Below are 26,843 nucleotides of genomic sequence, written 5' to 3'. Positions count from 1 at the left end.
GCCCCGCGACGGCGGGGTTCAGGGTTTCAATGTCGAGTTGAACTTTTAAACGTTTCGTCAGTGTTTTGGGTTGGTTTTTTTTTCCCCCGCTCATTCGTCCCTCATTCTCACAGATGTCCTCTTCACGATGCGTCGCCATGCTGTGCGAACCCTTAACCAATGAGCGCTTATCCTTCTGCTCGAGCACCGTGGGTTGTACCGACGGAGAAAACAAACAAAACAAGAAGGGGGGGGGGGGGGGGGGGGGGGGGGGGGGGGAGGAAGCCCATGATTTCAAGTCTGTTTTGTTTTTTAACAAGCAGGAGGACTGTGGGTGCGACATTGGGGGTACTATGCCTTTGCCTTTTCTTAAAAAAAAAAAACCAACAAAAAAAAACAAACAAACACCTGTAACTGAGATACAAAGTTGTGGCTTTTAATGTTGTTCCTTTCTTCTCCTCATAGAATGTGATTGTTAAGGACATGCACCAGGAATAAGAAGAAGAAAAAAAAAAAAAAGTTTCCATGAATTACAAAGCTTCTTTCGGACTATATTAATAAATTGCAAAAACTTTTCTTGGCTGTTAGCGAAGTGTCGGCTGCAATTTTTTTTGTTCTTTGTGCCTTCCTGTATTTAAATCACATGGATGCAAATGGTCAACACACGCATTATGTTTAATAAAATCAGTGTGATGGGACAAAACTGTTCATACACCACATACAGCAGCTAGGCTAGGCATTTATAGAAAGCATTCTTTGCCAAAATAAACAATACTATTCAAAACAGGCGTACTTACAGCATTTGAAATATGTATTAAGATTATATTATTATTATACTTTCTCATTATAAAAGTACACGTTCAACTGACAGGTTTTGGACCCAATATGTTCTACCATCATCTATAACTTTGCTCACCATGAATTTTGTTCTCTTCTTTTTGGCAAAATAACTTACACATTTTATAATGTGCCATTTCTGTTAAAACATTTTCAATGAGCTTGTTCATTCGATGTTTTTGATATCAGATACATGCATTTACACACAGCCAATCAGATCACAGCATCAAAGTAAGAAGCTACACCCACAATATGAAGCCCCACCCACTTGCTTTGCATGAACCTTTTCAAGTTTGCACCTGTAGCTCAGCTCATGAATATTTATCAGGGTTGGCCACGCCCCCATAGTTCTTGCGAATTGTTACGGATAAAACTTAAGAAATCGATGTAAAGTCGTGAAAGGTTTGGAGGGAGCGATAAGAAAAACTTGTCTGATTTCGGTCCGTCTTCAAAGGAAGTTACTTATTTGACCCTTTTTGAGGCGTGGAAGTGACCTGGTTCCTAAATGTTGCCGTCCCCTACGGGGCTGTAGGCCACGCCAGGGCTCTCATAGTGGTTCTCTGGGCGGGGCTTGTCGGAGGAGACGCAGTACGCAGACGTATCCGCTTCCTCCAGGTGCAGGCCGCGAGGGGCCAGCTTTGAACCCGGGGACCGCACCCCAACCATCTCCTCGTAGATGGGGGCCAGGGCTTGCGGTTTGACATGCGAGCGAGCGCTAACCTTAACCTGTCATTGTGAGAAAAACAGGAAGGAAACAAATCTGTGAAGGGGTGAAACCAACAAGGACAGTTCCTGATCGAGAGAGGAACAAAACTGAAATGGGACGTACGGTGAAAATGAGATGCTCTGAAAATGTTCCCTCATAGATTTGAGCTGTGTTGCACTTTTTGATAATTGAGATGTTCAGATCATCTTAGGAAAGCAACGCTGATTTAAAAAAAACAACGACAAAAAAACAACACACATACACCACCGTTTCATATCAGTTATGAAACCAGTGTAGTATTTGTGGTAAATTTCTGTGATCAATATTTTAAAACAAACCAGATATGTAGTTCCTCATTTGTGAGACTTTTGTTCAAGGCACTATTGATCAGGAGGATTTTTTTGGTGGGGTGTGATGCAGCATACACTCACTTGACAGATGATTGCAAGTCCAATGAGGAGGACCAACAGCACAGAAACAGCTGAAAACATGGCGTAGAGCAGAATGCTGTAGCTGGAGCAGCTGCACTTTTCCCCTGGGGAGAGAGGGGGGAGGTGGCAGGTCAGTGGCAATACTATGGTATTATTATAGTAATGTTACACATACTATAGTACTGTACATTACATTTTTTGCCCTGCTTCTAAGGTACAGACCATTACTCCTGGCCTGGGTATTACTGGTCCATAAAATATAAATAATATGTCATATGATATTTATGATGATTGAAGGCAGCACGGGAGCATTTACCATTACCAGCATTTACCACCATTTGCCTTGAATGCAGCGGTGCCACCTTTGAAAAACATCGCCACTTGTGGGGATTTCTATTCACCCTTGATGTAGTATTTGTTGTTGCTCTGTGTCCCTGCTACAAAAAGGGGTTTTATAACCAGGTAATGACCAGCACAGAGACTATATTATGGTCTACACCGATCAGCCACAACATTGAAACCACCACTAATATTGTGTGGGTCCCCCTAGCGCCACCAAACTAGCTCTGACCTGTCAGGCATGGTATCTGGCCTCGAGACGCTAGCAGCAGATCCTTTAAGTCCTGTAAGTCGTGAGGTGGGGCCCCCATGGATCGGGCTTGTTGTTCTAGCACATCCCACAGATGCTCGATCGGATCGGACCCTAACCCCGGCCATCCACATGATGTAGAAGTAAATGTGATTCATCAGACCAGGCCACCTTCTTTCATTGCTTCATGGTCCAGTCCAGTAGCTCTTCTGTGGGATCAGACCAGACGGGCTAGACTTCCCTCCCATCAATAAGCCCTTGGGCGCCCATGACCCTGTCGCCGGTTCACCAGTTGTTCTTCCTTGGACCACTTTTGGTAGGAACTAACTACTGTATACCAGGATACAGGGAACACCCAACAAGACGTGCTATTTTGGAGATGCTCTGACACAGTCTTCGATCCATCACAATTTCCTTACACTTTTTTCCTTACGCCCATTTTTCCTGCTTCCAACACATCAACTTCAAGAACTGACTGTTCACTTGCTGCCTAATATATCCCACCCCTTGACAGGTTCCATTGGAACAAGATGAGCAATGATATTCACTTCACCTGTCACTGGTTTTAATGTTGTGGCTGATCGGTGTATATTACATATTATATTGAACATTATAAAAAAAATCAGTGATGTTCAGAATGAACTTGATTTGAAAAGTGCATGTTAAATAATTATACATTTTATTTTTAATTATTATTAGTATTATCTTAGTCGTAGTATTATTTTCTCTTATTCTTTTAATCATGCCTTAACAAAAACAAATGGGTATTGAATTTGTCTGATTTTAAAGCAATGCTGCAGATAACATCCAGAGCTCCTCAAGAAGAGAGAAGAAAAAATGATACCAGTCAGGCCAGTAATGCTTTTTCCTGAATTTCTCTCCGGGATTAATAAAGTTTTATCTTATGTTTTTAACATTAGGCCATAGACCCCTTTTGATAAGATTTTGTCTCTGTGACTGCAATCTCAGAATAGTTCTGTCATTATATGACTTGGTCCAATCTTCCATACCTGTCTGTGCTATAGTTTGGGAGATAACAGTATAACTATGATCAATGCAATCGTTAATGTACATTCTCTAATGGCATCAACATCATGTAAATGACATAACGGTGAAGTTTAATTGTAATCATTTCACTAGGGACTCCCTGGAACCTCTTGAAGGACCCCTGGGGGTCCCCGGACCTCACGTTGAGAGCCACATCTCAGGGGTTATGGAGACTTGTGACTCTTTTCAACAATCTTTGTGATGCTCCAGAAGAGATTCACACCCCGATCATCAGCGACACCATGATGCATCGCTGCTTCAATCGGCAGCTCGACCTGACTGTAGATGTGTCCGATCAGAAGCGTCGAGACCTACCTTGCACCGCCACATAGAAGACGTGTGCTCCGAGGCTGGCTCTGCTGTCAGGCCAGCTGTGCAGCAGCAGCTGGCAGCTGTAGAAGCCGCTGTCCTCTGCCTGCAGCAGCAGCAGAGTGAGGGTGAAGCCCATGCCGCCGGGGCCAGGCACCGCCACCAACTTCAACCTCTCCAGGGGGAGGAAGGATGAGGTGGGTGAGGAGGAGGTGTGTTGGTGGTGCTTGGAGTGGTACAACACCTCCATGGGACCTTGGTTCTTCTTACGTTTGAGGACGACGCCCTCGGCCGGCCCGGTCTCCCCGTGGGGCGGGAAGCAGGGCAGGACAGCGGAGCCTCCGGAGCACGTCTCTACGTGCACTATGTCCATCGAGCCCGGGTCGTCTCCACGGGGTGGAAAAGAGGAGGAGTGGGGGCGGGGGGCGGGGGGGGAGGGTATGAAAGAAAAGAAGCCACACTCAGAACGGGCATCTACCTCCAGGAAACTGAAGTGAGCGAATATGGAGAAAGCCACCGGCAGGCAGAGCCTTACTAAGGAGGAAGCTACAGCAGAAAGCGTGATTAGATGAAGCCAAGACTGGACCAGGCTGAATTGAGAAGATGGTGAAGTAGGGAACGGAGCAATATCAGTCACGGGCAAAGGAGTGCGTGTGGCACGGTGGTTGGGTGAAGCAAAAGTGCAATGACTCATGATCACATATACTACTCACAAAAAGTTAGGGATATTCGGCTTTCGGGTGAAATTTCAGGATGAACCTTCAATGCACTATAATCTTTACAGGTGAACTTAATTTGACCTTCTCTAAACGTTTGAATGCACATGTCAAACTGTTCAATGTTCCAGTACTTTTTGCACAATTTGCTGTTCTCTAACAAGGAGCTAAATGGTAAAATTCACAACAGGTGTTTGATCCATCAATAGACCAATACATTCCCTGGTTCAATTAGAATTGGTATTTAAACAGTCCTCTTCATCATGCTGTTCACATTTTGACATCATGAGACCAAGACGACACCAAACAATTGATCAACAGTACCTCACCGTTGCGAGGCTTCAAACAGGATGTTCTCAGAGGGAAGTGGCCAATGAGCTTAGAGTGTCACAGAGTGTCATCAGCAGGTTGCAACAGAGATACAGAGAGACTGGAAGAGTCACAGAAAGGCATAGAAGTGGACGTCCTTTGGCCACATCCCACACTGATGAGCGCTGCATTGTGAACACTGCCCTGCGGAACCGGATGATGATGCCACTTAACTCCAGGCACATTTAAGGAAGGTGAGAGGCACCCAAGTGTCACGTCAGACCATTCAAAACTGTTGACATCAGCGTGGTCTGCGTGCTAGACGACCTGCAAGGGTACCTGACCACACCACCAGGCACAGGCATCATCGTCTTGCACGGGCCAGGGAGCATTTACGCCCATAGAAAACCTATGGGATCAGCCGAGTCGCCGTGTAGAGGCTCGTAACTCTGTACCCCAGAACCTCAATGACCTGAGGACCGCCCTTCAAGAAGAGTGGGGGGCCATGCCTCAGCAGACAATAAGTCGACTTGTGAACAGCATGAGACGTCGTTGTCAAGCTGTACTTGATGCTCAAGGCCACATGACAAGTTATTGAGACATTGACATTTTTTGTTGTGGTTTACCCACCACTGTTGTTGGCTTTTGTTTCAATAAATTGTTTGAGATGAGGAAATCACCATTGCACGCTTCTACTTAAATGCCCTACTTTCATGATATAATATCACTGTAGCGCGAACTTTTTACATTTTCCATAAATTTCACCCGAAAGCCAAATATCCCTAACTTTTTGTGAGTAGTGTATACAATTGAAGACAGCATATTTACCATGCTCAACACTAACACACACACAGACACAGCCACACACACACCCACACACTTCAAAAGTGCATTCATACTTTAAAAGGCTGTATCAAAGTGTTTTAATTGCCTTGCAGGTTTAGTTTAAGATGACTGAAGACATTTTTAAAGGGACAAGCCTAGATCCCTTAAACTAACCCTGAAGACTATTTAAATGTCTTTATTTGAACCATTGTTGCACATTGATCCCAGTAACCGAGTGAAGCCTTGACATAATAGATTGATGAGGCAGAAACAGTATAGTAATCAGAAATAAAATCAACTCACCATCGGCCACATGGAGGTAGAAGTCCACCTTTCCGGGGACGTTCCTGAAAACGGTCAAGTTGTCGAGGAAGAACTCGCAGTAGTAGTGGTCTGTGTCGTTAGACACCAGTGGGGAGATGGTGATGTTGAGCTGCCGGCTGCTCGGATCCCCAGACACAAAGACACGATTGTTGTAGTCGCTGTCGATGATGGGCTCTTCCTTCGAGTCCATGTACATCACTTCGCCAGGGTTCAGCCACCGGCGCTTCAGGTGGAGCCCGAACGGAGTGTGTTCCTCGTCGACCAGGCACGGAAAGACCACGGTGTCCCCCACTCGTCTCTTCAAGAACTGGATGTTTTCGCACACTGGGTGGGGGGACGGGTTCAATTGAGGTAAAGAGGGATGGCAGATTTTTTTTCAGATATAGTTCAAAATTCTCTATATTTGCGTAAGCCTGTATTGGAGTTAGACCTCATGGGATCAAACCTTTCGAGACAGAAGGTGAAGAGACTAAGTCTCCAAGCATCATACCCTGGACTGGCATTGATAAAGGGTTACATTATGCACAATACAAATATAGGACCCAAAGAAAATATTGAGTAAGCCAACGCATATTTAAAATAAAGCAGCATAAAACAATACAACGAGGAGCTGAGGAAAACAACTCACCAGGCCCACTGAAAAACAGCACCACTAGAGGCAACAGGTGTCGGACGCCCATCATGTATTTAATATTCTTGGTAGACGCTAAATAAGAGTGATTGTAGCATGGGTGAAGGAAACCATGGGGATACGAGCACAGCGACCCTTGAGTGTGTGTGTGTGTGTGTGTGAGAAAGATGTAAAGATCAGATCGTGGTGGTTTGGGGGTTGGAAGAGGGGAACTGCTGTATGCTCCACCCTGCAAACCTCAGGCCTGGAGGAAGAGGAAGCTCCACCACCATCTGCAGCAGCTGGGGCTCAGTTCCTACTAACCCAATTTCTACATCACTCCATGAACCACTCCTAATCCCCTCTGCAAAACAGCAGAATTTCGCAAATTCGATAAGGGGAAACGTTTGCCTTCCGGGGACATTATCGGGAGAAATGGACATAAAATAAAACATAAGCTGCCGGGGAATGATTTTAGAGCCGACATTGAGCAATCAGTGACGGCGCACACACAGCAAATGGCAACTTGATTTAGAAAGAGCTGCTTGACGTTGTGCAACTGTAGGTTTATGTTTCAAGATACTGTGTTGTCTTCTTCCTCATGATATTCATGTCATTAATTTGAAAGAAAATGTAGTCAACACTGAGCAGACATCTTTCCATTATTCTCATCAAGTGGAAATAATAGCGATATTATCACAACCATGACTTCAAGTATGTCATGACCATGATGAACCTTTTCATAATCAGGACTTTGTAGGTCAAAAAAACTAAACAGATTGTGCGTATCAGAGCAGTAAAGGACTAGGAGCATAATTAACGCTGTGAGAAATATACTAAGGGTCCCACAATATTTTCCCTCCGATTTACTGATGAATTTGGTTCAAAGAGGTCCCAAGGTGCTGACACAGGCGACTGCTGTTCCTGTTGCAAACAGAGCAAGCCCAAGGAACTTGATTTTAGACCAGTTGATCAAACTTCTGCGGACATGACTGAGAAAGTGGTCATCGAGGACTATATTGGACTTTAACCAACCTAATTTATTTTAGTAAGGATATAATTTTGCAGACTGCCAAAACTCCTGATCTGGTGGATCTAAAGAGAAATAATTTGCCAAGCGAGACATTCATCAGCTGCTCAAGCACATTTTTATTAAAAAACAGAACTGATGTGAAGCGCTAGTGTTGGTTAAGTGTTTGTAATCATAGCCCCCCTGTCCTCAGCCCTTCTGCACATGGTGGTCTTTAATGAAGACTGGTGTCTGGCTCATCTACAAGTTCGACAAGGATTTAAGATCTTTCAATCACCTGGTCTTAAGGTTGGTCAAGCGTGCACTCCGTCACTGGGAGTGGTTTGATTCGAGATGGTCAGAAACTGACAATATCAGATTGTGTGATACAATGCAGAGATGAGGGATCCCCTGTGATAACTACTGGGATGGGATAAAGTCTGAATGAGTGTCCATTGCTGAAGCCTTTTAATTGAATCCCTGATATAAACTTGAGGGGGATGATTTGGAGGTTTGGGTGTGTTTGGATTTCTAGTGTTTTTTTTAGGCCTGCATGATGCAGGAAATCTGTTATGCAATAACATTGTTGAATATTGCAATGCCGATATGACTTGCGATAAATATGGAAGTGTGCATATTAGCTATACAGTTCCCTTGTCTTTCTGCTTTAATATGTACACTGCTAACATAGACCACAAACATTGAATAGCCTATGCCCACTGCAGAAAGGAGACATTTTGAACATGGGAACCCAACCAATTGAACAGAAGATTGAGAAGTAATTATAACTATAAGAAATAAAATGGATTTTTTTTCCCCCGTCCCATTTAAAATATCTTCTAAACAGAAATGTTGAAATAAAAAATTCATAAATTCATATTACTAACTCCATAAATAAGCTGCTCCACTGTGTTGCTTTTGCACTCCCATCTTTAAATAATTCCACACCGCAGCCAAGCCATGCTCCTTCGATGTCGCCGCTGCTTTACGACGTCGTCAATGAGCGGTGGATACACTGGTAGCGCCTACAAGCACAACATGTGTGTTTCACAAAATTCATCAGCCCAAAAATATCGGATCAATACATCCTTATCAACCTTTTTTGTTGAAGAGAGAAAAAACAAAAAGGCTGCTTCAGAGAGTGAACGCATGGTGCAATAGAATGTTATTCATCTTGTTTCAGGCAGTCTTTTGTGATGTTTGTATCGTGCATGTTCACATCACCAAGATGAAAATACAATTCATCGTTCATCATTACGACACACTGTACCTTATTTTGTGGCAGCACACATTTTCAAAATCCTGCTGGAAATGACATCACAGTAGTGACAAACCCATGACACCTGCACTTCCAGGAAAACGATGGCAATAGTCAAACAATAGCCGACGCCAGTCCAAGGGTTTACTAAAAAATTAATAAAAATCACCAATACACACCTTCACCAACATCCTCCTCCTCCGTAGCAAAAGGACAAACCAGCACTGTCTTTCAAAGGTGGGCTTTATTACAACATAGATTCTTAAAACATTACAGAGGATCGATACAGTTACCCTTTTTGACCATGGAATACCGTCAAGAATAAACCTGTAATCAGTAAAGCTGGTTGGTTGACGATCAGTTGCACTACTTAAGTTGGAACATTAGGTCTGACGTCCCGACACCCTCACCAAACATGGTTGGGGACGCAAGTCCAACAGCACCTAGGTGTGCTGTGAGGGTGTCAGAAACACTAGCAAAGAAAAACAGAGGGGGAAAAAGCAAAAAAAACAAAAAAACAACAAAAAAACAAAGTTTATGTTCACTAAGGAAACTTGCCTTTGTAAGTGGGTTCGGTCATGTAATTCCAGCAGCTTAAAAAAAAAAAAAAAAAAAAAAAAAAAAAAAAAGACAAACAGTATGAATCATTTAAAACATACTTCACTTCCACAAACCTGAGTGAAACAGAAGGGTGAAAATATATCTCCTCACAGGTACTCAAAACAGAAAAAACTCCTCATGGACTTTTTGTTGTAGTTTTCCTGCGTTTAGCGTCCATGTGTGACTTTGCATTAATGGTTGAGTTTACGTCTTCGCCGGCACCACTCCTATCGCTCATTATCTTGTGTCTAGCTTTGAAAAACCACAAGGATGAGAGAAAGGTGTAAACCTCCAAACCTAGTGAGGGGGCTGCGCTGCGGCTTCAGTAGCGCCCGGCTGGAGACATGACTGGGGGCCTCATGCCCATGGGGGCTCCCCCCTGGTAGGGGGGCACCATGTGGGGGACCTGCCCATATGGAGGCATCCCTCCGGGCATGTAGCCAGGCATTCCCTGTGGGGGGGCACCATACTGACCTGGGGGAGAGACATGCAGCAGGTTAGAGGCACAAATTAATCACCAACACAGTCCAACCTTTTTCCATTCAATGGACCATTGCTCTAGACCAGTGGTAGGCAACCTGCAGCTCTATAAGCCCTCCCCATTGGCTCCTTGGCTATGACAAAATAGAATACTCTGCTCTTTGTTATTTGAGATTTTGTATTTGTAAAAACATTTATGCCACATAAAAGAAAATGTTCATATATAAATGCATTTCATCAGTCAAAATGTGCATCTGGGTTGCTAGGCTACTACACCCGTCACATTGCTGGCGCCTGAAATGGACAGCAGGCTCAGTCAGCACGCCAACACAGCAGCCTCTAGCAACCAGTGGTTGAGTTTTCTTTTCCATGAGCTATCTAGCTATCACTGCAAGGAGGAGGCCTAAGCTAGGCTGGACGGAAGGAAAACCGTGTTGTTATTCGGTTATCATTGGACAGAATAATTTACATTCACAGCCAACGCTGCGAGCTAGCCAGGAGGTTTGCTCAGCGGAGACAAGTTTTGCGCCCAGTAATGTTATGTATGACCATTCAGTTTAATTTGTAATAAATAATCATAAAAATATGATTTACAAACTTTTGCCATTATTATTTTTGGAAATAATCAGGCAGACGTAAGCTCTTGTTTTCCTATCTACTTTATATTGATTGAATAGCCTACAAGTCATTAACCTGTAATTATATATTTCCAAAATGTAAAATAAAGTGAAAACTGTCAGAGCTGTCAGTAAGTAGTCATTGTAGATGGATGTTGCTAAAGGTTGCAGAACCCTGGTCTCAGTCTTAGTCACACACACACACACACACACACACACACGCACACACGCACACACGCACACACGCACACACGCACACACGCACACACTCACCGTGCATTAAACCACCTGAATCAAATCAAACGACTCGTGAAGAAAAAGTATTACACAATACTGTACAATACTGTACAAATACAGTACAATTTTGGAATATCGCCAGCCGATGAATAGATAATTGATCCAATCTTCATTTACCTTGAAGTAGCGCCAAACAGCCGACTGTTTCTTTCGCTCTTTTTTGAGCGTCAACTACACTACATTACATTGGTATTGGGTGTGAGTATCGGAGAACTTTTACCAGTACAGTACATGAGCAGTGTCGAGCTGTAAATTTGACCAGCTCAGAGTCTGATATATTTGACACCGATTCCGGTCACTGCCACCAGTCACGTTTTATATGTAAACATTACGGCCAAAATTAGTGCTTTATTATAACTCCCCCACTTCCCGTTTTACCTCAGCAATGCAGCATTACACCTCGTGGATAATAAAGTACCGCTGCACTGCATATCAGTAGTAGTTGAGTGAGCGAGGAGGTTACAGAACCACAAGCACAAGATCATAGAATCTGATCCAATCTGTGGGATGCCGTTTAAATACAGAATAAATGTACTGTATTGTCTCGTATTTGTTTTCCGTCATTAAATTACAATAATATGTATATAATAATAAAAATAAAAAAAATCTAAAATTGGCATAGTTTCAGATGGCATTTCGTCGCTATGAATTTTGACCAAGAATTGCATGGTTGGTACAAAAACTCGGTTGGTCCGTTCTTCCGAAAGCCTCCACCTACTTCTACTACTTCTTGCTCCATTGGGCATTTTTTTCTTGACTGCCCCTTGTCATTCCAGTGAGTACTACTACTTTCTGGCTCTGTATTTCTTTTTTCCCCCCTCAAAAAGGTCCTTCACCCAAAGAACTCATTTTCACAATAAGGTGGCAGATAGTTTAGTTCTTATTGAGAAGACAAAATCTTAATTGTATTAGCAATTAATCAATAGTAGATTGATTGTCAACATCCCTAACACATATTGGCATAACACTTATTACCTTGAACAAATTACTTAGCAAGTGAAATGAAATGCAAGCGTCGACTTCTGCTGCTCCTTCCCTCCACTGACGAACACAAAGTGTTTGGCCATCGAGTGCCACAAACGCCCAATTGAAAAGGGTGTTGCGCATAGTTGGGGACCCTGGCCAACTGTGCTCCCCTGGACCTGCATTCAGCGATGTCACTGAATCAGACAAAACATCAAACTGAATGACTGCAATCGGAATGTTTTTCTGCTCCAATTGGCAGCAGAACTTTTCTGGGAGCTGTGGGATTGCTTCAAGTCTTGCTGGAAATTATATCTTTGTGATCCCCGGAGGGTTACTTTTGTGTGTGTTCGCAGCCATTGTTTTATCAATCTGTCTATCCTGATAGTACACAGATTTTTAAATGTTCTAAGAAAAATAGTAAAATTATTGGTGAATTTAAATTAAATAATTTTCAACATTTTAGGAAATGGCTCGAATAGTTATCAAATTAAATCATTAAGTACCAAGAGGATTCGGCACAGATTATTGATAGAAGTGATTGCTTCATTGATTGTGTTGAATATATTAATAATAGCCCTTCTATGGTTTTAGATGGTCTCAATTTGAATGCTGGCTATGTTAATGCCATATGTATATTTTTTAAGTAAAGGTGTTCACTTGATTGTAAATGCCAAATAACCAATAAAAATCATTTTTCTATAATCGGACTGCAGGATGATGTGACATATTTGAATACTCCCTGGCCATGAGGTGCAGTTCAAAGCTTAACGCATAATTCATGTGATTTTTTTTTTTAGGTTAGGTGACACAAATTGACTGAGATAATGGATAGTTGACCAAATGTTACTGATCAATGCCAGTCAGGCTTCTATTAGCTTGATGACTGCTGAGATCTCAGGCTTATTGTTGGCATTTATTAGCTGTCCAGCAAGAGTGAAGGGGAAGGTCTACGAGACCAGCTATGTTGTACGGTTTAGAGGCGGTGGCACTGACCAAAAGGCAGGTGGCTGAACTGGAGGTGGCAGAGTTGAGGATGTTGAGATTTTCATTGGGAGTGACAAGGATGGACAGGATTAAGGATGAGTACATTAGAGGGACAGCTCAGGATGCACAGTTTGGAGGAAATGTGAGAGAGGCCAGATTGAGATGGTTTGGACACGTGTGTAGGAGAGATGAGAGTTACATTGGGAGAAGGACGCTGAGGATGGAGCTGCCAGGCAAGAGGAAAAGAAGAAGGCCAAAGAGAAGGTTTATGGATGTGGTGAGGGAGGACATGCAGGCGGTTGGTGTAAGGGAGGAAGATGCGCAGAACAGAAGGTATTGAAGGCTGTGGCGGAAGATGATCCACTGTGGCGACCCCTAACGGGAGCAGCCGAAAGAAGAAAAAGGAATATAGTACTGAATGCAAAATTTTAAAATGTTTTGGAATGTGAAGAGCAATATTTTTCCTTACCCTTTCTCGTTCAATAAGTTGTTGTTGAAGTTGTGTGGAGCTCCCAGTTTTGTTTTTTCTGCCACAGCCAATTTATCTTGGCTAATTTTGAGTTTATAAATGGCAGCACATTAATTTGAATGTTGATGGTTTATTGATCTGCTTGTGATACACAGACACATAGATACACAGGACTTCCTAAAACACTTAGAACAAGATCACATGGTAACAGTTTATTTTTTCTTATGACGCTATCAGGGACACAAGAACGTTCACTATTTGAGTCATGACATTTATTTTAATTATTTATCTTCTCCTCAGGGTCCCACCCTGGCATGGCCTTGTCTGGGCTTTAGTGATTGTTGTTTTCGGATCATGGAATGGGGCAACGTTCGCTCAGCCATTACACAGAAGAACGCTTTTGTTGCTTTCAAACAAGCTTTTGCACCTGCTCCATTGGGGTTGCTGGATTGTGTTAACTGTGGATGAGGGAGATGGGTTTATGTTAGTTGTGTTGTTAAAATCTTATGGAGATTAATTACGTCTTCTTGAATACTATGTTTGAAAACTTCGTGCCGGGGTCATCGGGTTGATTACATGCTGTAGCCTTTATCTTGCTACGGAGCAAATCGTTCAAATCATTTCTCTCAGGCAACAGCCATCAACATGTGCAATTTTCATTTCGCTCATGTCACCTTGAGGTGGTGCACTACTCCTACTCCAGCTACATTTCCTCCTCTTATGGAGAGTCACATGACTGCTTGGCAGCGATAGCTGTTGTGGCTTCGCCCCGCCCAGATCTTGCTACTGAAGCTCTTGAAAAGTTAAACTACGATGATGTAGACCCTGAGTACAACTATTAGGAAGATATTAGTTTTGTCTGTCTGTCCGTCATGTTTTTTGAATGAATCAATGTTTGTCTATTTTGTACTGCTGGCTGTGTTTGTGTTTTCTATCCGTTATAAACTGTCTTTTGTTTTATTTTGATTCCATGAATGTGTATGGGCCAATGTGATACGGTGAGTTGTGGCTGATTAATGAGATATAGAGGACATTGTTAAATGTTTTGATGTCATAACACTCCAATTCTGATCGACCTATTTGTGTTATTTACATTAACGAACTTGACCCCATCTCTATAGGAAATGTTGGAGCCAAGGCAGCTAACAAAGTCACCAAACCTGATATTGCTCCTCTCAGATGCGGACACAGGGTTCCTCACTAATCTTGTTTTTCCTCTACTAACAGCCATTCCGCACTGAACTATTGTTGTGGCAAACCAAAGTCTGGAGTGGCAGAGCCACCTGGTACTGTATGATCTGCAGAGGGAGCCGTATCTCTCCCGCTAGTTTTTCATTGCTTTGATTGTTTGACATATGTTAAGTACCATTTGTCAAAAAGGGGGGATAGTTAGAGAAGTAAACATTTCTACCACCGATTTCTGCATTCTGTTCCAAGTGCTGTCAACAAAAGCCACACATGAGTTTTATCACATAAACCCAGTAGTGATCAGATTGTCCAGTGAGTAGTAATCACTTTTAGATTAACTTAATTAACGGATTGTGTAGACGGGATTATGTTCAGGCAACATTCGAGAAATGCAATCCGGGAGAATTTGAAAACCCTGCATGATTTACACTCTGATATTTTGTAGTCTAATCGATATTCTATTGACATGATAATATAATTCTGTTGTTACACTAGGGGGCATGCATTTATTTTGGTAATGAGACTGTAGTCGGCTATTCAACATAACTGTTTGGGAATCACAGAATTATTCCATGTACCCCACTTTTACAATCTTGGACCTAGACCCAACAATGTTGTCATAATGTGTCTCCCTCACCCAAGTGTTTAGGTCTATATGCCCAAATCAAAGCCACCCTACCCGTCCCACTAGAAGGACATCTACATGTCCAGGTGACTGGGTGGTGGTTCGCAACTTCTGGAGGACAAGCTGGGACATGACTGGGCAGAGCACCAGTGGGAAAAGGAAGCATGCCCATATTTGGCGCAGGAGTTCTAGGAATCATAGAGAGGGCCCTCTTCCAAGAAAAGGGATGGTAACAGGACGGTGAGCTGCGATTGACTCACCCCCACAAAGGCTGTGATTGGTTCTTTAAAACTCACCCCCAAAAATTGAAAAACCCTGGTAACGGGACTATAACTAGTTCCCTGCACTGAAAGGGGCAGAGCATGTACTAGGAGGAGGGAACATCTTGGGTATAAAAGGAAGCCCAAAAGGTTTGATTAGTCAGGGTGGACTCCGGAGTCCCTCTCAATGTTTATTGCTGTACTTGACGCTCGGATACACAAACCTTTGCACACCAGAGCCTGGTCGGTTCCAGTGTTTTTCCTTCTATTTGAGGCCAGAACAGCTAGAAACGTCATCCAGAGATCCAGACTTATTACTGGCCAAGGTCTGGACATTTTTAGTCACGACAGCTCCTCCCTCGCCCAGACGCACTGGTCTGACCGTGAGGTTTAAATAAGTTTCAGTTATTTCACAATTATTATTTATGTGTGAAAAATACTGTTATGCACAAAAAATGACCAACTGTATTACTGTTTTTTTTTTTTTTTAATTAATTTTTATTGTAAACCGAGTTTGAAATAATGACTTGCTGAAGATCAAACCAAGCCTCAGAATGGGGAAGAAAGGGGATTTAAGTGACTTTGAACGTGGCATGGTTGTTGGTGCCAGACGGGCTGGTCTCAGTATTTCAAAAACTGCTGATTTTCATGCACAACCATCTCTAGGGTTTACAGAGAATGGTCCGAAAAAAGAGAAAATACCCAGTGAGCGGCAGTTGTGTGGACGAAAATGTCGTTGATGTCAGAGGAGAATGGGCAGACTGGTTCGAGACGATAGAAAGGCAATAGCAACTCAAATAACCACTCGTTACAACCAAGGCATGCAGAATACCATCTCTGAACGCACAACACGTCCAACATTGAAGCAGATGGGCTACAGCAGCCAAAGGCCACACCGGGTGCCACTCCTGTCAGCTAAGAACAGGAAACTGAGGCTACAGTTCGCACAGGCTCACCAAAAATGGACACTAGAAGATTGGAAAAACGTTGCGTGATCTGGTCTCAATTTCAGCTGCGACATTCAGATGGTAGGGTCAGAATTTGGCTTAAACAACATTAAAGCATGGATCCATCCTGCCTTGTATCAAGGCTTCAGGCTGGTGGTGGTGGTCTAATGGTGTGGGGGATATTTCCTGGCACACTTTGGGCCCCTTAGTAACAATTGAGCATGGTTTAAACGTCACAGCATACCTGACTATTGTTGCTGACCATGTCCATCCCTTTATGACCACAGTGTACTCATCTTCTGATGGCTACTTCCAGTAGGATAATGCACCATGTCCCAAAGCTCAAGTCGTCTCAAACTGGTTTCTTGAACATGACAATGAATTTACTGTACTCCAATGGCCTCCACAGTCACTAGATCTCAATCCACTAGAGCACCTTTGTGATGTGGTGGAACGGGAGATTCGCATCATGGATGTGCAGCCGACAAACCTGCAGCAACTGCGTGATGCTACCATGTCAATATGGACCAAAAACTCTGAGGAATGTTTCCAACACTGTGTTGAATCTATGCCACTAAGAATTAAGGCAGTTCTGAAGGCAAAAGGGGGTATAACCCGGTACTAGCAAGGTGTACCTAATAAAGTGGCCGGTGAGTGTATATACGTATAAATAAATAACGGAAAATAATATTTGAAATATCCACTATCCTGGACACCCCCCTCTAATCAGATGAACTTATGTACATTTTAAAACCCAACCAGTGAACTTGAACCCCTGTCTCCCACCACAGTCATACACACAGAGCATTAGACTAGAGTAGTAACATATGGTCGACCACACTAAAAAAAAAAAAAATATTTTAACACCTTGCATCACTAACACACACCCATGTTATTGTTGGCCCTGTGTCTTCCTTGTGTGAGCGAAAGTGTACAAACAAGTTATAGGCTTCTGGGTTATTGGCCCGGAACACACACACACACACACACACACACACACACACACACACACACACACACACACACACACACACACACACACACACACACACACACACACACACACACACACACACACACACACACACACGGAGTCTTCCCATCTGTCAACATGTCGGCAGGTGCACGTTGTACAGATGGATGGGCTCGCCATGTTTGCGGAGACGCACACGCGTGTTTGACACGAAGAAGCATGCTATTCTTATTATACAGATTGATGTGTGCATTCTCTCCAGAAGAATGTCTCGCCTGTTTTCTGTGGTCCAGTGTGACAAAAGTAAACAAAAACACGGCAAGGGATTTTAAAACCCAATCACAACGCTCAGATCCTTAACTAGGGGTGAAGATATTCCTTTATCCCCATTCAAATTTGTATGCTTTATTATTTTAAGATTCAAATTTTTAACGCTCAAATTTAGAACGGGGGGGTTAAGCACAGTCCCGCAGGTCCAACCAGAGCCATCTTTCCTCCAAACAAAGCAAATAAAAACTCTAGATGCATTTAATTTACTCAGTTTCCTGCTGCTGCTCCGCTGCGGAGCAGATGGCAGATGGCTCGTGAAAAAATCCGGACCGCTTTCTCATGGCCCGTTGGCAAATGCCCCGAGGCCCGGCACTGTCCACGAGCCGGTGGTTCAGAAACCTCTGCACTAGAGGACATTCCGTCGCTGATGGTCGGGTTAATTTCCAACTTTCATTGCCACATCAGTGGAATTACTGGACATTCTGGTCGAAGCCGCACTCTCACCCGTACACACAATGAAACGCTCCGGTGTGCTCACGTGTAATGTGCGTTCACTGTGCAACAAACTGGATGAACTTATATTGAACTTTATTGCTCATCACGTGAATTGATTCACTAACGTTAGCCAAAACATTTATAATCAATTTATTTATGAAATAAATACACAATCAAATGGCAATTTCAGCTTTCAAATAATTTCTTTTTTAATATTCAATTAAAATTACAATTTAGTTCCTGCAGCCCTATGCTTTACGTCGTCTGTACACAGTATTCAGTTTTTGGCAACATTGACGTCTCTTACCGTGCATGGGGTGTCTCATGCCAGGCTGCTGAGGTGGCATACCTTGCTGCGGGGGCATCATGCCGCCCACGGCCGCTGTGGGGGGAGCCGAGATGTGGGCCTGACCCGATCTGGGGATCAGCCGCTGGTAGCGGGGTAGCTGGGCCCTCCTCTCCTCCTGTTGGGTGGGGGGGAAGGACACCGAAAACTCTCAGACTGGAGCACGAGACCGGTGTGCTTAATTCATTGCAAACATCAACACCCAAAGTGTACTGCAGCACAGAATGACCAATAAAACTAATTTGCATAAAACACAGCATTTTCATGGCGGAAGTTTAAAATGTTCTATTCAAGGGTTGTAACATCAAGGCTCAGACAGAAACAATTACTGCCGGGTTTGAGAAGCAAAACGCACTTAAACACAGAGCAGTCATTACTTACTGTGAAAGGGCAAAACGCAAAGTTGGGAGCAACTTACCAGCGAGATATCCTCATCAGGGTGGATCAACTTACTGGTTGCACTCGTAGTGGTGAGGGTGGCGGGCTTACTGGCCACTGTGGCCGGGGGCTTGGCCACAGTGCCGCTAGAGGGGTTAGAGGAAGAAGAGGACGAGGATGAGGAAGAGGCAGGGGGCTGGGTGTAGGCGGGGAATGTAGCTTTGAGAGGCTCGCTGGAGGCCGCTGCACTGTTTGAGTTTGACACCGCGGTCACCGTAGCACTCTGCTGGGCCTGGAGGGAGGATCGCAGCGTCAGTACAAAGGAAAGACCGTCAGAACAGATTAGCATTTACCTTTCCCCATAAAAGCTCACATCATGCAGGTCGGAGGCAGCAGGGCAAGACAATAACGGTTTCCCAGCTGTCCTAAGCGACCTAATTTGGGCCATTGTAGCCACTGTCAACCGTCTTGTGCGGTCTGGTTGCCCCGTTGTCAACCACTTTCCATAAAAAGTAAGAAATGGACCTCCGTCTATTAAGACACTTCTGTCAAGTAAAATTAGTTACTCTGAGGCATTGGTTTACTGTAAAAAAACAGTAAAATACGGCAACCATTCTGTCAGTCTTGGCAACCAACAGCTGATGCATGCAACTTGGCAACCACTTCTTAAGTTTAGTGTCAGCCCTGGGTAGAATGATTACTTGGATTGCAGTCTTCCTGTTGAAAATTCCTGACAACCAATTTGTTGGTCATCAGGAAGTTATCATGCAATTTAGGCCAAGCGCTACAACAGACAGTTAATACCCAATACCGCCCAGTTTCTAATATCATACCATAGATATTGATCCTTTGTCAAGGACTTTGAGGAGTATTTCTCAGTCAAGTGAGATCATATTTGTGCCACAGAACCAAACCTTAATTACTGATTTATTTTCAAAATGTCTTCTCAGACCAGACAAAAGTGGGGCACCTCCTAAATAAAACACATTGTGTTGCCTGAGACAAGAGAAATTCAGTTGCATAAGCTTGGTAATTAAATAATGTTGAATTAAATCAATTCCATGGTATGTTGAATGAAACATGGGAACTCTGTTAACACCAACTGCAGACAAAACATTTCAAAAAGAAAATGTCTGCACAATATGATGCGTTTCCCGCCAAGCAGGAAATATTGCCAAATGTTACACAACATTTCATGGTCAACAGTCATGTCAACACATTCGGTTGCGTGCCAAATGATCAATTCAGACCAATGAGGTAATTGGTTGTGTAAGTCATAGTCAACCAAATGGCAACGACAACTTGCCCATACATAAGACATGCTAGATACACAAAGCACATGCTTAGCATAAGGTTGGACGATATTGCTATACAATTTTATTTAATATATTTCTAACTCACACCATCTATCTCAAACTGATGACCACATTACTGTGATTATTTCTGGGTTTTATCCTAATTAAACTACAAGATTCCACATTGTAAGATGATGGATTCATTGACAATTCATAATAATATAATAGCATTGACGGGAAACACAGGAGAGTCCTGCATCTGCATTAGCGTTTTGACACCAGTGTGCTCCCGGATTTACAACTTTTGAGTATTTTTTAGCATGTCTGTTAGTAAATGAGCGACATGCTGCAGCCACAGCCCACGTGCTGCTTGTCAGCGTACTTGTGGCACATTAGGGAAGACAGGCTGTGAGGAGCTAGGCGGGGGATCTGCCGTGGGAGAGGAAGAGGTGCTGCATAGAGCAGCAGAGCCCATCTGCAGAGCAGAGGAGGAAGAGGAGAGAAGCGCTGTGAGGTAGAACCAGAGAGATGCATTCATAAACAATGCTGAAATATAAAGGCCCCCACCAAGTAGAGATGAGAGCACCGCTGTGATATCAGGTCAATCCCTGAAAGATTGGGGGGGGGGGTTATTTGTGGGGACCCACCTGCGCTGCGCTGGGGAACAGCGGCTTGGTGACGGCCGGCTGAGCTGCAGGTGTGGCCGGTCGGCTGGGCAGGCCTCCTGCTGTGGGGACCGGGGCCATGACCGGCATGCCGGGTCTGGGGGCCATGTGAGGAGGCATTCCTTTGGGAAGAAACAACCAAAAAGTGGTGAAGTGTGATGAAACAATCTGTGCTCAGTTCCTCAACAAGACAACAGAGACTTTTTACAGGGAAATATTTTTTATCTGAAAGAAAAACATGTTGCAAAAATCTGGCAACACTGCATGATGAGAACACAACATTACCCAACTTAAAGACAATAGTTCACTGTTCATTCAGATAACTAAACCTGTGCTCACCTGGGGGCATACCAGGCATTCCCGGCATCATAGGGGGCATCATCCCTCCCATTTGCATCATGCTGCAGAAGAAGAAACAAACAGAAAGTTGACAATAAACAATTAAGCCCTGGTTATAAAATTGCTCGCCGCCCGCACAAAGATCGCTTATAGCTGGCACATTGTCCGTTGCAGTGTTCAGGGAAACCCCGGGTGGCAGTTGAGAGAAAGTACTTTGTGAAGCAGGAAGTAGTAAACAGAGAAAACGCTAGACAGCACGCAAACATGGCTTGTTTGCGTGGAGAGGAGAAATTGCTGTTCATGGTGGTTAAAATGACAAAAATGTGATTAATTCTACATAGCCAAACGTGATTGGTTAGAGGTGAAAGGTCACCTCTTTAGATTGGCCAAACTGATTGGCTTTCCCTTACAACCTGCTGAACCCGCACATTTTTATTTAAATGTTAAGTCTATTTCATTTTGACACAGGGAAAAAAATTATGGCGATTATTATCGCCCAGCACTAATTCAAATTATGCTTAGAGGGAATTATTTTCACGAGACATTATGATCAGAGAGATTTAAATATGTCGGACTTCCAACAGATTTTCCTGGTCTAAATCCAGTAATTACCAGATAAACTCTGGCCGGAGTGGTAGATTCAAAGTCACAAATGTGTAATTATACTCCCTCACCGCAAAACTCTAAAAAGAAACTGTACATAAATACCAATAAAAACATTAACTTTTATTTGTAAACTGAAATTTGGAATGACCCTGTTAATTTACAATAAATCACTAAACCTGAACGAGCTGTTTGCCTATACTAGTTTGTCTCTACGTCAAAAAGTAATTGGTAGACTTTTGAATTTCATATTTGACGCACTGCGGATCAATGTCTAACATATTAGAAATAAAACAGCAAAACGCTGATCTCCCATCGCTTACAATGCATTTCCAGGGAATGCCCCTCTTGGCAAGTTTACCAAGGTTTAAGGTGCATAACCTCGTGTCACAATGTCACAGGTACCCACGTGCAATGGCGGTGGCACAACCAGCCATCTCACGCACGGGACAAGTATAAACCTAGCGTTAGGAGCAATCATCAAAGAAACGAAGAAACTAAGTGGATTATATGTCTAATAAAAAATTTGCAAAAATAATTTATGCCTTAGAATTAAAAAACTGCATTGTGAGAAATGTTCGCTCCTGATCGCCAAGAGGCATTAGACCATATTTCCTTCTTTGATGTCACAATGAGTGATGTCACGCTTAGCTAATCAGAAGCTTGATTACTATCCACCACAGTCCACCAGTCAGAAGAGATATTTTTGGACAGAGCCAATCAGCTTCAAGCCTTGTGCAGCTTTTGGATGGTGTTGAAGCTGGCCCAAAGTAACGCAGGTTTTGCCAGTTTTGTTCTGCATGACGGTTGCAAAGAATTGTCTAAGGCCAAGTGGAGATGGAGATTGGAGACTTTCTATGCGAGCCTGATCAGTGAGAATGGTTCGCAAAACACAAATATATTGGCAATCGTTGGTTGATGGGCTGACTGTGGCCGGTAGGAAATATTTGATATATGGCCAAACCCTGAGAATCACACTGTACAGGTCAGTCTATAAAATCAGCTTTAATATGGCATTAAAAGCAAAGTGATAGGAAGTTACTAAATATATTTAAATAATTATTTGTATCCTGCCCTGTAAAGCATCTTTGGGTACCTAGAAAAGCACCACATAAATCAAATGCAATATTAGGTTCCTACCCAGGTGGCATCCCATGCATGCCTGGGGGCATGCCGTGCATCATGGGAGGAACACCGGGCATCATAGGAGGCATTCCTGGAAACCAGCAGTGAGACAAGAGAGCTGTGATATTTCTTCACAGCATCTGGCTTTCACTTGTGAACCTAGTTGCGGGTTCGATTGTACAGGAATCATAACACATGCACTTTCTCACTGTTTTCTTATAAATCCAGAGCAATTACATAATTTTTGTTGAAGTGGAAAAAGCTCAGTGCTGAAAGAAGTCAATTCAGCAATGGTTACATTTCTAAAAACGAAACCTGCGGTCTTGCCTTGGTATCCTGCAGGGGGCATCACTTGAGTGGGCTGGGCCATGGCAGGGTTGTAGCCCGGCTGCGGCTGAGCGGCAACCGGATGCTGGAATGACGGGCCGGGCTCGTCGTCATCATCTTCCTCGTCCGAGTCGTCCTGATTGTTCTGCTTCTTTTTCTGGCTCTCTGGAGATGCACACATCAAAATACTAAAATTACAAAGCGAGGATCAAACACTTACACAATTAAATTATGTATTTGCAAAGACTTTGGAAAGGAAGACTTTTAAGTTGAAATATCCACAGAAAACACCCACTAGATGGGATTTTTCTTGTTGCCTTATCCTCATATCACCTTTCAAAACATTCTTAGTTTCGTTCTCTTTTAACACACAATCAGATGGAAAATGTACTACCAGGAAGGGACTGTTTCAGTGACCGTTACCTTGAGATTTCTGTTCTAGCGTTCGTCTTCTCTCCTGCATGTCTTTCTCTGGAATCCCCTCCATACCATAGATCTCCAGCTCAATGTCCACCCTGCCAGGTATGGCATTCGGTACACCATCGATTGTTTCTTTATGCACCTACAACACACACAACTTGAATCACACATGCTTTTGTGATACAATGATGCAGGCAGATGCTGACACCCCCCCTCTCTCTTAAGATTGCATCTTCAAGTTGAGGTACTGAATGGTACCCACCTGCATGCAGTGAATGGCCAAGCCTGGGCCTGTGTACAACTTCTTGTGACATATATGGCACTTAAAGTGTTTGGCTTTTTGGTGTTGGATGAGTATCTTCTCATCGTCAAAGTCTCGGTTACAGTACCTGCAAAATCTGAGTTGAGGATCACAAACTGCAACTGGTAACGCGTTCAAAACAAAACACGTGCAGTTTCTCCAACCACGAGAAACATTCCATCAATGATCTGAAGGGTAGCTGTAATTTATCCCGATAACGGGCACTCCATAAGGGCAGTTGGAGGTTGTTTTAAAGGATAACTTCAGAGATTAAGGCACTTCATAAGGAAATTGTGCATATCTGTATGCAAACTTGCACAAAGTCATACTGACTGCAAACTATTAATAGTCGTGTATATTCTTATAGTGACTTGCCATCTTTCAGGGTTATTGTATATTGTTTGTTGTTTTATTCTTATTGTTACAAATTTCGGTGTGAATTGTTAAATTCAGACCTCGCCCACGCGTTGATCCTGCCAAGTCGATTCCGGAGAAATAGGCAAGCCATAGCGAAGGTTGCTAAACATATAGCCACAATATATATTTTAAAACAAAGAAACTTACATGTATACGACTAGAGAAGGAGTATGTTAGAGACTTTATCTCTGAGAAAGCTTTCTTCACTCTTAACTACTGTCGCTACTGCCGTGAACGATCAATTGATGGCTGTAACCCAACTAGCTTAGAGGCGAAACCTTTCCTGTTGTGCTCTGCGATCAAGACGACAAATGCTCTATAAAAAATGTAAACCGCCGTGGCCAGAATTTCATCTGATTTGAAATGATTCCATGACCGGCAGAACCGCAACTTCTTTAAGGCGGTCGGCGACACATCACACTAACGTTAGCAAATGTTAGCATTAGCTAAAGCTGCTCGCTGGCGGTAAGCTGATCCTGGAGCTTAGAAGGCCCCGCTTTCTTATTGTCACGCTCCAGCCCAACTACCCGACTGATCCCACCCCGGTCCAAAGGATACCAGCACCATGGCTTCATCTGCTTCTTCTTTTTTCGTCCCATGGCTCGTGAACCTCGAAAGACGTCGTGTGAACCCTAAATCGTAGTTATTATCTTGCGCGGGGGGACGCTGACATGCTGTAGTCCAGTGACGACGCCGAAAATGGCGCCTTCGACGGCAAGGTGTTTGGCGTTGTCCCCCACAATGCAGTGCGCCAGACCCGGAAGCGCTCTTCCGAACGAACGCCAACGAACACGGTCGTTATTTGGTTAAAGATAAGCGTGTGCGTGCGCCTCTGTGCGCGTCCGGGCGCCTCTGTTCGCCTCTGTGCGCGTCAAGGATGCTCCACATTCATCCATCAATACTTTGTGACATCAACCAGGTGAATGTATTCTTGGTATGCGCTGTCACAACTTGTAACACCGCCACGGCGCGCTGGATGGCGACGGTGCGTTGCATTTGTTTGGGTGTTATTATTATTTTATTGAGATTGTTTTGTTTCACTATTTATGTGTGTGTATTTATTTATTTGTTTGGATTTCATTTTTTTTTCTCTCCCCAATTTTGAAGAGCAACAACAGAATTAAGATGATTATAACCTGTGTTGCTGTAAAATGGATGGGTGTCGATTGACACCGAATGAACTTGAGCAAACAAACAAACAAAGACACACACACACACACACACACACACACACACACACATTTTTTTTTTTTATCATACCCCAAAATACCCCGAAATTAGGAGTGGTGTTCACATAGGGAATATTAGCCCAGACTTATCTTTTGTTCACAGCAGGAAAAAACATGCCTCTCTTTACTGTAGTCAGTCAAAATGTGAATCAAATAACAAAACCGGGTCCAAAAGTATAGCTACCGCTGTTTTATGGTGCCTTTCAATCGGCACCATAAAACCCTGTAAAGTATGAATGTAATTTAGTCGCATTCAGCCCCCGCCCCCCCCTGAAATATTACTTATGAAAAAGATTTATGGAAGTGGAAGAACAACAGGGACCATGAACTGCCTCATTGGACGCCTCATGAATTTTTCATCATATGCATCCAGAAACGAAACAAAAAAAAAACCTGCTTCTATTGTTATCCTGGCCGGACTGAAGAGACGTCCGGCGACAGCTTCTTCTCTTCCCCTCTCGGAATAAATCACGGGGCGATGCACGTCATTGATCACTCTGACGTCTCCTCAAACGCTCGCGCCTTCGCTCTTGTCCCCGCTCGGGCCCGGAAGGCGCTCTTCGGCCGCAGAACCCGCTCGTCCCGAACGGCTTCCCTTCGCACGGCGGGGGCGTCGAGGCCTCCGCCGCTGGCGCCCGAACGGGAGCGACGCGGGTCCGTGTGTTTGAGGCACTTCGTTCGGGGGGGGGGGGGGGGAGGTCAAAAAAGCGTTTTGAATCAGCTGGACCGTCTCAACACGTGCAAGGGCACAGCCGTACGCAGAGGCCGGCGAGGACAAAAGGCCGCTCTCTATCGGGCCCTTGTCCTCGCCGGGTGCTGAGGAAAAGGGCCCCGGGCGCACAAACACTTTCTATTTCGGAGTTTGCTGAAACACTAGATCAGCTGAAAAGTATGGGAGGAAAAAAATCTGGCTGGGTTTGCGTTATTGTGAAGAAAAATAAATGGTAGGCCTATTGTCTGGACAACAATAGGGCACTTGGCTGCCCATGTAAATGAGAATGCTGCGTGGCACAGGCTGGAACACAAAATACAAAGAGTTCATACGTTTGTTTCTTTATAAAAATTGTTTAATGTACTTCGGTATGTACATATCAAATCTACAAAATATGCACAATGCCAAAATAGTGTCAGCGATTCACTCTTCACTCGGTTAGGTATCATAGCCCTTATTATGTACATCTTCAACTAAATATTTTTATTTTTATTTTAAATAGGCTACACAGTTTATAGAGATACATATCACAAAGCAGACAAACCGAACACTTTACGGAAACATAC

The 26,843-nt window shown here is 43.6% G+C and overlaps 2 protein-coding genes across 5 annotated transcripts; both read right to left on the bottom strand.

Annotated features, from left to right (window-relative positions):
• Positions 1-272: 272 nt before the first annotated feature.
• cd7al (cd7 antigen-like) lies at positions 273-6,752 on the bottom strand (the record flags this gene model as incomplete). Its single annotated transcript, XM_079999516.1, has 5 exons — positions 273-1,542; positions 1,954-2,057; positions 3,905-4,285; positions 6,052-6,396; positions 6,701-6,752. 5 exons carry the CDS (start codon positions 6,750-6,752, stop codon positions 1,318-1,320), a joined length of 1,107 nt encoding a protein of 368 aa, XP_079855642.1. The 3' UTR covers positions 273-1,317.
• A 2,422-nt stretch (positions 6,753-9,174) lies between these two features.
• Positions 9,175-25,026, bottom strand: znf207b (zinc finger protein 207, b). 4 transcript variants are annotated; one of them, XM_079999863.1, is made up of 11 exons: positions 24,895-25,026; positions 23,881-24,007; positions 23,622-23,760; positions 23,199-23,363; positions 22,887-22,962; positions 21,144-21,205; positions 20,787-20,926; positions 20,522-20,614; positions 18,885-19,136; positions 18,428-18,584; positions 9,175-10,023 (listed from the first exon to the last, which is right to left on the bottom strand). In XM_079999863.1, the coding sequence occupies exons 1-11, from the start codon at positions 24,933-24,935 to the stop codon at positions 9,872-9,874; spliced, it is 1,404 nt and encodes a 467-aa protein (XP_079855989.1). In that variant the 5' UTR covers positions 24,936-25,026; the 3' UTR covers positions 9,175-9,871. The 4 variants fall into 4 exon arrangements, with proteins under 4 accessions (XP_079855989.1, XP_079855990.1, XP_079855992.1 ...); XM_079999864.1 differs by having other exon boundaries at positions 18,470-18,584; XM_079999865.1 differs by lacking the exon at positions 9,175-10,023 and adding an exon at positions 13,682-13,820.
• Between the last annotated feature and the right edge of the window lie 1,817 nt (positions 25,027-26,843).

The sequence above is a fragment of the Zeus faber genome (genome assembly GCF_960531495.2).
Source record: "Zeus faber genome assembly, chromosome: 4".
In the NCBI taxonomy this organism is placed as follows: domain Eukaryota; kingdom Metazoa; phylum Chordata; class Actinopteri; order Zeiformes; family Zeidae; genus Zeus; species Zeus faber.
The sequence above is the reverse complement of the archived record's forward strand: the minus strand, read 5'-3'. Positions and strand labels throughout refer to the sequence as shown.